The 13,535-nt window shown below is 43.3% G+C and overlaps 1 protein-coding gene across 4 annotated transcripts in view; it reads right to left on the reverse strand.

Annotated features, from left to right (window-relative positions):
- SLC4A7 (solute carrier family 4 member 7) overlaps nucleotides 1-13,535 on the reverse strand; it is a 145,536-nt gene that overhangs the window by 70,812 nt on the left and 61,189 nt on the right. For all 4 annotated transcript variants that reach the window (XM_073568496.1, XM_073568471.1, XM_073568480.1 and 1 more), the window contains exon 3: nucleotides 5,634-5,777. In XM_073568496.1, the coding sequence (XP_073424597.1) occupies nucleotides 5,634-5,777 (144 nt within the window). The remainder of the gene's footprint in view (nucleotides 1-5,633; nucleotides 5,778-13,535) is intronic.

Here is a 13,535-nt window from a genome sequence, read left to right on the forward strand (position 1 = left end):
AAAAGAATAAAAACCATGTTTTCATTTGCAGAGGCTCGCCCCCCATTCATTTTAGGCTAATCAGTCAGATACAGAAATAGGACTGAGGGTACCGTTACACTTAGCGATGCACCAGTGATCCCGACAACGATATGGATCGCTGGTACATCGCTAAGTGGTCGCTAGTGAGCTGCCACATAGGCAGATCTCACCAGCGACATCGCTGGGGTCAGGGGGTCGCTACTTACCTGTCAGACACAGCGATCCTGACGCCATCCCGCCCCCGCGTCCATGCGTCGCTCGTCGGCGCCACAGGAAGCCCCAGCAGGAAGCACCCGACGAGAAATGATCCAGGACCTTCTCGCGCGACCAGCGATAATCAGCGGAGGAGCCGGTCGGAGGCAAGTATCACATGTAGCGATATCGCTAACAATATCGCTGCTACGTCATAAAATCGGTGACTTTACAGCGATATCGCAGTGTGTAACGGGGGCTTGAGAACAGACTAAAATGGTTGGCAGTTTGTGGTAACATATTCAGCGTAAAATGAAAGCATCGGACGCCCACAGTTGGGTGTCTCTGATTATTTTTTAAAACTCATTTTAAAAAGGGGGCTGTTCAGGACTGACATATTGGTGGGCCATCTGTAGGGCAATGTGAGTTCAGTGGGGGCCTGACACAGCCCCTCCAAAGATCAGCTGGAAATGGCCCCTACAGCGACCAGATCGGGGCAATGCATGGGGCTGCAGTGTTTGGCACCAGGCATCATTATATATATATATATATATATATATATATATATATATATATATATATATATATATATATATATATATATATATATAACCACTGTGGGAACAGGTTTTTTTTTTTTTTCTATTGCTTGTTGGGGGTGATGAGTGACAGACCCCCACTGATCTCATATAGATGACCCATCCCATGGAAAAGGCCATCAATATATCAGTCCTGGAAACGCCTTTAATTTATCTTTCTACACTTCACTCTATTATTGAGGTTCTTACTATGTGGGTAGGTTAGCAGTAGTGTTGAGCATTCCGATACTGCAAATATCGTGTATGGGCCGATATTCGCTGTATCGGAATTCCGATACCGAGTACCGATATTTTTACAATTTCGGATACCTGAATCGGAAGTTCCCATAATGCAATGAGCCAGTGTTGTGGCTGTGATTGGCTGCTGAAATGATGTCATCATGATGCGCGGTCTGTGCGGGCTTGCCGGGGGTCTGTGCGGGCCTGCCGGGGGTTGTGTGTGTGCAGGCATCGTCCGATGGGACGACATACATACGACATACATGCTCACCATCACTTGTCACTTTGTTCCCCGAAGCCAGTGTCATCTCACTGTAAAAAAATATTAAAACAACAAACAAGCAATATACTCCCTGATCCGCAGAAATCCACGAGTGTCCCACGACGATCTCCTGCAGTGCATCACTGAGAGGTTACTATAGTTCACTGGTCTCACTTTATGGCAAAAGCTGCGTGGGAACTTTCTCACACAGCAATGCCAAAAGTGAGACTAGGGACTATTTTTTTTTACAGTGGCGGAGGAATACAGTGCGGAAGGATACCTACCTCCCGTCAATGTATTCCTGGGGCCCCTAGAGAGCGGTGGCATCAGCTGATGCTGCTGTTCTCCATGGGAGATCATCGTGGGACACTCGTGGATTTCTGCGGATCAGGGAGTATATCGGTTTTTTGTTATTTTAATTTTTTTTTTTTTTTTTTTTTTAAAATGACACTGGCTTCGGGGATCAAAGTGACAAGTGATGGTGAGTATGTACTCTGTTATATGTACTGTATGTCTATATGTATGTACTGTATGTAGTATGCATGTTGTATGTATGTCTGTAGCATGTATGTATGTATGTATGTATGTATGTATGTATGTATGTATGTATGTATGTTTTTTTTTTTACATTGAACACATTAGCCGGATGATGGGACGACTACTACTGTCCCATCATTGGCTAATGTGTCAATCACTGTCATTGTAGAAGGCATAGCCCGATGGGACTTGTGCAGGCATCGTCCGATGGGACCACACACACACACACACACAACCCCCGGCAGACCCGCACAGACCCCCCCCGCACACAGACACGTACAGTGTCCGCCCACGCACCGCCCACACTCTTCCCCCCTCCCGAACTGGATGTACAAGTAAAGAAAGGGTTTTTTTTTTTAATTCCGATATTTCTGTCCCATTGACTTGAATGGGGTTTCCGGTATCGGAATCGGCGATACCCGATACTTTTTGGGTATCGGTCCGATCCTTCACGATATCGGATGGTATTGCTCAATACTAGCTAGCAGAGAACCCATTCTATGCTTTCTAGCCATCCTTACACAGCTTATATCCTACAGTCATGTTCCTGAGCCTAGTCCGCAAAGGAAAATCCGTTGACCTCATTAATGACTGAGCCCCAGATCCTCCAGGCTGCATAAAAGAAATGAGCAGGAGTTTAAAAGGAGGTGTCCATTATCGGTCACTTGCATTTTTATGCAAAAACACATTTAGGCTAAGTTCACACTGGGTATTTTTGCAGCTTTTTTATGCAAATTCCCAACTGTGTTTTACAGTACCAGCAAAGCCTATGAGATTTCAGAAACCTCATGCACACAGGTTGGGTTTTCTTACATCAGGATTTTGCGCTGTGTGTGGGTTTTTGCACAATAGAGCATGTCAATTCTTTCAGCGTTTTGTTCAGCATTTTTTGCCCATTGAAATGAATGGGTGGTGAGAAAACACAGGTATTAGGTTTTGCTGCACTTTTTGTGCCAAAACCTAATTCTATAGAATAGGACTTTTCTCTCAACACTAAAACTTCTTCAGCATGTACAAGAGACAATCTAGCATACCACAACTAAAAATGTGGCAAAACATGCAAAGAAAACATGCTTTTTTACTTAGCTTCTTTCCTGCCAAGAGATCTGGTTTTGCGGCAGAAAAAAAAAAAAAAATGCAGAACGCATGCCTAGTGTGAACTTACCATTATGTGACAAATTTTTCCTATTAAAACTCATGCTTTCTATAATAGACAGGGATCAGAATGAGCTGTCCGACCCAATTGTGGCTAGACAGCCCATCATAACCCAAGCTACAGTATACTGGGTGGTCTGACACCTTCCATCATAAAAAGCATTATAAGGGTTATTCCAGCGCCTGCTAAATCATTGCTGACACTAGTAAATGGGGACCAGTAAAGCGCACAATTTGGCTATGCCGCACAGCTTTCGTAAATCCTGCAAGTTATTGAATGAGCACAACATTTCAGGTTTTCAGCAATGTGTGCGGCATTAGCTCTTCTGTGGAAATGAAACAGGTGGGCATTGTAAATGAGACATACAACACCCATGATCTCTGGTCCCCAGGAAGGCCTCTGGTAGGTACCAACCACCGCATACGAGGAAGGCTCCTGGTAGGTACCAACCATCGTATACCAGGAAGGTTTCCCAGTAGGTACCAACTACTGCATACCAGGAAGGCTTCTGGTAGGTACCAACCACCGCATAGCAGGTAGGCTTTGGGTAGGTACCAACCACCGCATACCAGGAAGGCTTCGGGTAGGTACCAACCACTACATACCAGGAAGGCTTCCCAGTAGGTACCAACTACTGCATACCAGGAAGGCTTCTGGTAGGTACCAACCACTACATACCGGGAGCAACCTTGTCATTTTTCAGGTGCTCTGACCCGATCCCAATTCAGAAAGTAACAAAGGTCCTTACACTTGCCCGCTTTCCTGGCTTCTAACACATCAACTTGACTAAGTGACTATTCACTTGCTCCCCATCATATCCCAGTGCTCAACAGGCTCAGATGTCATGATCAAGGACAGTTGAAATGTGCAACATTGGTTTTAATGTTGTGGTGGAACATCAACATTGGGTAATAGCTACTAAGCAGTCAATAAAGGCTGGATTCGGTCTTCTAAACTTGGTTGAGCCATGTGCAGAGTCTTTTTGCAGAGTTTTCAAAGCAAAAATTGAACAGAACTTCCACGTTTTTTGAGGAATTTTTGAAGAGGATTTGGAGTTTCCTCTAAGTGTCTGCTCAAAAAACCTCAGTGTGCACATAGCCTTGCAAAAACTTACAACTGAAATGAGAAAAGTTCCAGCTTCTATCCCATGGAAGCAGGGAAAAAAAAAAAAAAAAAAAAAAAAATGTAGTGAAAGGCCAGTCTGTGTTGCTTCATACAGCACTGACATGTAGTAAATCTACAACAGAAACCCAAGTGATCTAGTTTCCATGAGACATAATGGGTCGCATATCAAGGGGCAAGTATCTCATTGCAGTCTAGAAATAGCTATATCAGGACAGCGCACACAGGGATCAGTGCCACTAAAATAACTTGTGCACATTGTTATACCAAATAAAGCCAATATTCATTGGTACAGTAATATTTCACAGGCAGAAGAACTAAGGGGTTTCGGGCACAGCCTACGTATTTGGGTCATCGAATGACATCACAAGACACTAAACTAATAAACTTAAAATGAATGGAGATAAGTGGAGGATCACAGCTGTACTATCGCTTTTTCTTTGGTGGTGTAGTCCTGCCTATCTAGTGTGCAGCAGTATAATGGACCAGTCACTCGGACATTTGGTTTAGTTCTCCGATTTATCAGTATCTTAGTCACTATTAATATAGCACAATGTTCTGTTTGCACCCAAGACCAAAACTTGACTGTCCACTTTGCAAGAAAACATTTTACGGGCACGCCTAATTATTCTCAGGATCACTTTACAATATGTTCACACGTTGGCCCCAATTTATCAAAGTGTTTACACCAGAACATTGGCATAATACACTCTGAAAATTGGCAAATTTTTTTGTACAAAATTGGGCAAACCTGTGACTTTTGATGCTCTCACGCCAGTTTCAAGCAGCTCCGCCAAAATGGGAGGAGCTGGGACGGGGTTTGACAACCCGCCAAATTCATCAAACGTAGCGGCGTTTTTTACTCCAGTATGTGAGTGAAGCAAACAATTCTGTTGTTACATGCCACTGATAAGATGCGCAAGATTCATTAAGTGGCATGGGTTTCTTAGTGAATTTGGAGCATCCTATACCTGCACTACCCAAAATGCCAGTCTTCAAGGAGATATCCAGGAGTTTAAAAAATGTGCCTAAGCCTTAAAAGTCATGTAGCTGCTAACCGGGCGCCGGTCATTGACCGCTCCTGCCGAACATTCAGTTGCTCCCTAAAATCCTCCTAATTCTGTAGCTTTTTTTTTTTAAAGGACAATTTTTTTTTTTTTTTTTTTTTTTTAAACATCTTTTCTTTCGACACTTCACGTGGAAAAAACAAAATGCACCATGTGAATTATGGGCACGTTTTCCCGTTCAAATCAATGGGAAGCTTTTCCTTAGAGTGTTTGATGAATTTGTTTTATGTGACTCTCTAAATCTAGGCCTGAGTATTTTAGGGAAGATTCTGCTCTATCCATTTTTGCCAGCCTTTGATAGGAGCGCACTTCTTGCAATGGCACACAGCAGCTGATGAGATGCACCAGATTCATTACGAGGAGCACACCTCCAGCATGCACCAATGCCTGTTTTGATGGTTCAGTGTGAACATACCTTAAGGTTGATAAAGTAAAAGATAATGGAATCTGGTGCCTACCATAGTTGGGAGATTCCCGTCCATCATCTTTATCGTTTTCCTTCTCTTTTCTTCTTCGGTGATGTTTGTGCCCACGATGTCTATGACGTCTACGGCTCTGTCTGCCCAGCGGTACATGAACCCCAATATAAACTGCTCTGTGACCTAGAAGGGAAAAGGAAAGAAAAGTAGTAAAAGAAACTGAAGAGTATATATACACACACATAGATACAGTTAACAGACAGTTCTCCATCCTCCTCCTTCTTGACCTGTCCTCTGCCTTTGACACAGTTGACCACTGCCAACTGCTACAGATTCTTTCTTCCCTTGGCATAAAAGACCTTGCCCTGTCCTGGATTTACGCACATTCAGCGTTTCCCACTCCCACACTACCTCCTCATCCCGCCCCCTCTCTGTTGGAGTCCCCCAAGGCTCTGTCCTGGGGCCCCTACTTTTTTCATCTATACTCTTGGCCTAGGACAACTCAAAGTCCCATGGCTTCCAGTACCACCTGTATGCAGACGACACTCAGATCTACCTCTCTGGCCCAGATGTCACCTCTCTGCTGTCCAGAATCCCGGAGTGTCTATCAGCCATATCCTCCTTTTTCACCTCTCGCTTCCTAAAACTCAACGTAGACAAAACTGAACTCATTATCTTTCCTCCATCTGACGTATTTTCCCTACCTGATCTATCTATTATGGTAAATGGCATAATGCTCTCTCCTGCACCTGAAATCCGCTGCCTTGGAGTAACTCTCGACTCTGCCCTGTCGTTCAAACCGCATGTCCAATCTCTTGCCACCTCCAACTCAAAAATATTTCCAGAATCTATCCCTTCCTCAGTCCTCAATCTAATAAAACTCTTGTACATGCCCTCATCATCTCTTGCCTTGACAACTGCAACACCCTCCTGTGTGGCCTCCCTGCTAAGGCTACTTTCACACTAGCGTCGTGCGACGCACGTCGCAATGCGTCGTTTTGGAGAAAAAACGCATCCTGCAAAGTTGCCCGCAGGATGCGTTTTTTCTCCATAGACTTGTGTTAGTGACGCATTGCGACGTATGGGTACACGTCGCACGACGGCTGCGCCGTGTTTTGGCGGCCGCGACGCACAGAAAAATGTTACATGTAACGTTTTTTGTGCTTCGTGTCCGCCATTTTCGACCGCGCATGCGCGGCAGAAACTCCGCCCCCTCCTCCCAGGACATTGCAGCGGATGCGTTGAAAAACTGCATCCGCTGCCCCCATTGTGCTAAACTTTCACAACGTGCGATGCTACGTCGCCCCGACGCAGGGCGACGTGCGTCGCACAACGCTAGTGTGAAAGTAGCCTAACTCTCTTGCACCACTCCAGTCTGTCCTCAATTCTGCTGCCCAACTAATCCACCTCTCCTCGCTACTCCCGTCTCTCCCCTCTGCAAATCCCTCCATTGGCTCCCAATTCCCAAACGAATCCAGTTCAAACTACTAACACTGACCTACAAAGCCATCCACAACCTGTCCCCTCCCTATATCTCTGAACTAGTCTCCCAATATCTTCCCTCACGTAATCTTCAATCCTCCCAAGACCTCGTACTCTCCTCCACACTTATTCGTTCCTCACAAAACCGCCTCCAAGATTTCTCCCGAATATTCCCTATCCTCTGGAATTCCATGCCTCAACACGTCCGATTATCCACCACCCTTGGATCCTTCAAACGGAACCTGAAAACCCATCTTTTCAGGAAAGCTTATAGCCTGCAATAACCATTCTGCCGCCTCACCTCCGCCTGAGCTGCCGCCTCAAAACCACCAGAGCTGCTGCACCCCCGACCTTCTGTCTCTTCCCCACTATCCCATAGAATGTAAATCCGCACGGACAGGGTCCTCTCCCCTCTGTACCAGTCTGTCATTGTAAATTTGTTTACTGTTAACGATATCTATTACTTTGTATGTAACCCCCCTTCTCATGTACAGCACCATGGAATTAATGGCGCTATATAAATTACACGTTATTGTGAAGGATGACTGTTCGGATCGTTTTGACCTTATACTGTGATATTATAGGATTGTATCTTTATCCTGTGGAATCTTAAAAAAAGTTGTGTTTTGTTTTTTGTTTTTTTTTAAAAGAGATGCTACATGTGAGGAATGGGGGGGGGGGGGGATAACATGGTCCTTTTCTCACATACTTTAAAATTCATAAATGTGGTTTTTGCTAGCATAATAATATAATAGAGCAGCATAATATAGGGGCAGAGACAGAAATTCCAGCAATATGTCACTTACTGGGCTGCTTGCTGTTACTTTGATCAAATCAAATTGTATCTGCAGTAGATCCAGCAGTTCTCTCATGCCGAGCCGTGTATAACCCGCCTACACCTCAGATTAGTGTACACGGAAAGCTGCCAAACCATTGGAAGGGTTATATACAGAGCACATGAATATGGAGGACTACACGGCAGCAAATTGACTATCACCGCGGAAAATAATCAAAACTACAGCAAGTAGCCCAGTAATGCGATGCTGGAATCAGGGTCTCTGCCTCTAGATTATGCTGCTCTCAGATTACGTAACAAAAACCTGGACACAGATTCTTTTTAAAGCATGGGAAGATTTACTATCTTCTAATAAACCGAAGGACAGTTCTATAAATATGAGCAAATTGCTAAATCCGGCATGAAGTCATGACCTTGGGATGGATTCGCACATGCCCATAAATTGAGAACAAGTGCTCCTATGAATGCTCATGCTCCGATTATCGCTCTTCTAAACAGGCTGCCAATCACCCAATAATAAGCAAATAGTTTGTTCACCAGGGGAAATGATTCTTAAGTCTGCAGCACGTCGTTCAGGGTAAACAGGATATGTGCTGCCGAGAACAAGGATATTGCATAAGCACAAAATCATCATATTATCGAGTGTTCTGTGCCTAGAAGTATTGTCAGCAGGCCTAAATGAGCTATTAAAAGCCCTCTGATCGTCCAGTAGCGATGAGCGAATGTGCTCGTATGAAGGTGTTATCTGAGCATGCTCGGTAAATATGCTAGAGCCCCCGAGGCTGCATGTCTCGCGGTTGTTCGACAGCTGCAAATTGCAATACATGCAGGGATTGCCTGTTTGTTAGGCGATCCATGCATGTGTTGCGGTTGCCACTGACGGTAATGATGCAGTCACTGTGCGCTCTGTCAATGCAGATGACAGAATCCTGCTTTCCAGAGATTCAGGCACAAAAATGACGGAGCCACTGTAAGGAGAAATGCTAGCAGAGGTTCCTGGCTGCGGCTCATCTATAGCCTCCTTACACATAACTCATGTACATGGCTAAACACAGCTGTTAATGTGGATGTCAAAAAACAAAACAAAAACAAAACAAAAAAAACACAATCAAATTGACCGTCCATCACTATATGGTCATACGTAGACTAAGCAAACGGCTTTAAATGACGCCGGCACAGACCAAAGGGAACAGTCCTGGTCTGACCGCCGGCTATCAAACAAAGGTTTTACTTCTAGTAACCGAACGAATCTAACTCCAGTAGACAGGGTAATAAGACAAACTGCGCAAATGTCAACTGAGATAATTCCGTAATATTAACACCCTGCTATTCATGCAATGTCGTCCACAGAAAAAAATTAATGTTTATCATCTGGATATGACCCTATTAGAAGAATAAGGCTCGTTAGATTGGCCCGGTCATGAACTGGTTATTTTCATCAGTTTTGACTAGGCACATTTTCGCGTTTTAATCACACAAACGCGTTCATTTTTGCCGCTTTCCTCAATCCATGAGGCTTACATTTTCAAGTCATTTTTTCATATTTTTATATTTTATATGCCTAAATATTTACATATTTAGATTTTATTTTCTAAGTTTTTTTCATTTATCCTGCACACTGTGCCCCCCATTCAGTCATATAAGATTTTTTTGGGTAAATTGAACACATTGTTACATAGCCAATAAAACCAAAATTTCCCTTGTAACTGGGCCTGTTATATTAGCCCCAGTTAAAAGGAATAAAATTAGTCTTCTCTGCGCAGGATAGCAGACTGTTTCATACAACCTAGAATGTTCCGTTTTCTCCATACACACAGAGATCACATATTTTCTGGGTCTGGAGAATGAAGCAATGTCAGTGCTTGCTAATCTGTGCAAACAGCACTTGTTCAGCACTGTGTATACAGCGATCAAGAAGATAGATAAGATAATAAATCAGGTCTGCCTTCTCTGCAGATAGTCTAGCTGGGCCTTGCAGCTGGATCCTTACCCGCCACAGCTACACAATGTCATGCAGCTGATCTAGTCTGCACTGACATTCTAAAACATCACTGCATAGTCGGGATCACCCGGACAATCATTATATGTGCAGTCCTGATGGAATTAAAGTGGATCTGTCAACAGACTTCACAATTCATACTGAATACATTATTGGACATATCTTACAGTTGATGACACTCGGTGAACTCAGAGCTGAACAGCAATGAACTCAGTGAGTTACTCACAGTGCTGAGGTCACCGCAGTTCAGACCAGCGGGAAACGCAGCCTCAGTGACCCACTATAACCTTGATGATGTCACTATTGCTCACTGATGCTGCAATCGCAGCAGTTCACTCGTTAGTGGTTCTCAGCCTGGACAGTTGCATCTAGGCACCGTCCAGGTTGAAAACTATTTATCCCCCAGACATGGATTATGGTGTGGGACAGAACGATAGACAGGTGAGGGATATTGTTGTCTTTTTATTTTGTTACAGGAGACAAGGGATTCAATGAAATGGGAGTTAGGTGATTAGGCGAGTATAATTGCGTTTGTTATTTTTAAACAAAAATGGAAAAGTGAGTTTTATATCTAATAAAGGACTTTACTCTTGCTGTGTCTTTCTTTACAATACAACTATAGGATTAGTAATGTATAGTCATCTTATAGACACCTCTCCATTACTAACCTCAGGGCGTGATGTCACCAGACAACACAAAGGTGACATCAACCCCACAAATATGACCCCAGTTGCCACGGCTATAGGGCAAGTGGGAAGAGCCGGACAAAGAGCCAGAATTGGAGCATCTAATAGATGCGCCTTTTCTGGGTGAATGCGGGCTGCTATTTTTAGGCTGGGAAGGGGGCAGTAATATCCATAACCCCTTACCAGCCTGAGAAAACCAGCCCCCAGCTGTCTGCTTTAGCAAGGCTGGTTGTCAAAAATGTGGGTAACCAACTTTTTTTTTTTTTTTACAGCCCAGGCTGATGAATACTCTCGCTCTTGCTCTCACTGTTATTAACGGCAGCAGGCTTCGGATGATGGGAAAAGTAGTCTCTTCAGCAGACATCAATGAACAGAGGTAAGCTTTATACCTCAGATCACAGCTACGCACTCACGCTGTCATTGGACAGTGTGGGAACCGTGGCTGTCTGATCGGTGGTGATGATTTTACTGCCAATCAGAAGCGGTGTTTGCCACGCTCTCATACACCTGACAGTGCGACAAAACACCCGACGTTTGGGTGGCTGAACCCAAACAATAACACTGATTTCCTGGTGAAGTCCATGTTTGGTTTCCATGCCCGAATAATAGGAGTTCCGTACGGACGCAGAACTTTACTGATCGGGTTTGCCCATCTCTAATGGACATCTGTTTTGTGTTTTGGCATACAAATACTGATGTGTGAATGAGGTCTAAAAAGGTTCAACTACAGAGGTATTCTTTTTTATTTTTTTAAAAGAAAACGACAATATCTTAGGACATCGGTACTTCCATAGGAAGATCAATTAAGACTAGCCCTGATCAGGATCAAATACTCTAGGCCAACGTTCTTTATTCCTGGAACTCTTCTAGATTTCCCGATGCTGCCATGACGGATTTTCAGCTGGAAGACGACACAGAACTGGAACATGACACAGAAAATCCTAATACTTCCGTACAAGGGACATTATATCCCAGTTATGACCAAACCTTACATTGTACTCCATCTAGCATTATTAAAGAGATCATCAGGCACCTGACATATTTCCCTTGATAGTTTCACGTAACTGTGCCATTAAAAAAGTAACCACTTTCCAGATACAAAACATTCGATCATATCATGGTCACCGACACTTAAAAACATAAACAAGTCATTGTAATGCTGCACAGAACCCTGGGTTTAGCGCAGTATCAAATCATACCCTGTGCCAAAAAGATTAATCAGGCACTCAGCTATAAAATCATCTCATACCCAACAGAGTCCGACATGTCCAGGAGTAAAATACTAGAAGAGACACACACAAAAGAAAAAAAAAAAAAAAAAAAAAAAAAAAAAAGAAGAGGTAACCAACTATTCAATACCACACTGCCACTCATGTATAAAAGGGAAAAAAACGTGGATATTCCACATTGCTGGTGGGTAGAATGCAGATTCAGGAAACACAAGGATAAGTTTGCGTCTTTTACTAGTAGATGCGTTTTGAGGTTTTCATATTTCTTCAGGTCATAACCAATGATGTGGTTATGTGCTGAAGAATAAGAAGTATAAAAATTTCATCTCCTAACTTCAAAAACAAAAGATTTTCAAGGTGGTAATGAGGTTCCCGTATATACTGGACTTCCTTCACATTGTTCTGTAGCCTTAGTAAAAAGGGGAGATATTAAAAAAACACTCTAGATTTACACGTTGTTTAAACCATAATAATATTTAGGATTTGCAGTCGGAATTTACAATTAAAGTTGTCAATTAACATGCTTCCCCTTTGCCTGCACCTGAAATGTTCTGGGGACTATGGTGCCCGCTGACCCCGCAGCCTATGTGCTTGCAAAATATATATTGCCCCAATGTATAGGTTTCTAGCAATTGGTAATGACCAGCAGTAATAACAAGCCCCTAAGGCCTCTTTCACACTTCAGTTTTTTGCATCAGTCATAATCCGCCAAAAGGACGGATGGCGGATCCGTTGTAGTACTGATGACAACGGATGCCACCCGTCCGTTTTTTTGACGGATCCGACAAATGAAGAATTTTAAAGGAATCGCAGCCTGGAAAGAGAGAGAAAGAGAAAGATAAAGAGAGAGAAAGAGAAAGAGAGAATTTTTTTTTTTTGTCCGGCACCCAGAAAGAATTTCGGGTTAAATGAGTGTCTGGAGGATCCGCCAGAGAAAAAAACGTTGCAAGCTCAGTTTTGAAATCTTTGAGGATGGTGACGGACAGCATCTTTTGGCGGATCCGCAAAAAAAACGGATGCAACGGACGGCAATCCGTCACAATCCGCCTATAAAGGAAGTCAATGGGGAAAAAAAAAACGGATCCTCAAAAGAAAATTGCGGATCCGTTTTTTTCAAAACCTGGCGGATTGTGACTGATTGTAAAAAACTGAAGTGTGAAAGAGGCCTAACAGTAATAGTCACAGCTTCATTAGGCTCATACATTTAGAGCGGTGAAGCGATGTTACCATACATACAGAACTACTGCCCACACCTACAAAAAGCTGAAGAATCAGACTACACCCAAGGAACAACTTGGGAAAAAAAATAATGTTATCCACAAATACACAGAATACAATGCACGTGAAGGGTGTTTAGACAAATCCATTCACATGCAGCGAAAGAGAAAGTCTTGCCATGCACGCAACACATTTCAAAATCCAAAGCGAGCGATATCACGCCGGGTTTCTTTTGTTGTTTTTTGTTTTTGCAGTAGTCTACTCATCGCTTTACTAAAGCAGTGAAATCTGTGGCAGACCCCTGCATTCTCTGCCATGGAGATATCACCTTAGCATTCACAAACATAGTAGGATAAGGGTATATTTAAAAAGGTACAGTGGTGATCATCAGATTAATGAATGGAGAAAGATCTCTGCTGCTTTCCCTATTTGGGGAACAGTACAGTTGTATCAATTCTAGGTTATATTCACATCACATTTTAGAGCCCATTTATCACTGGGAAATACTTCCGATATACACATTAAAAAAGG

The sequence above is a fragment of the Dendrobates tinctorius genome, unplaced genomic scaffold (genome assembly GCF_039654945.1).
Source record: "Dendrobates tinctorius isolate UK_male_01 unplaced genomic scaffold, ASM3965494v1 ptg000005l, whole genome shotgun sequence".
Taxonomy (NCBI): domain Eukaryota; kingdom Metazoa; phylum Chordata; class Amphibia; order Anura; family Dendrobatidae; genus Dendrobates; species Dendrobates tinctorius.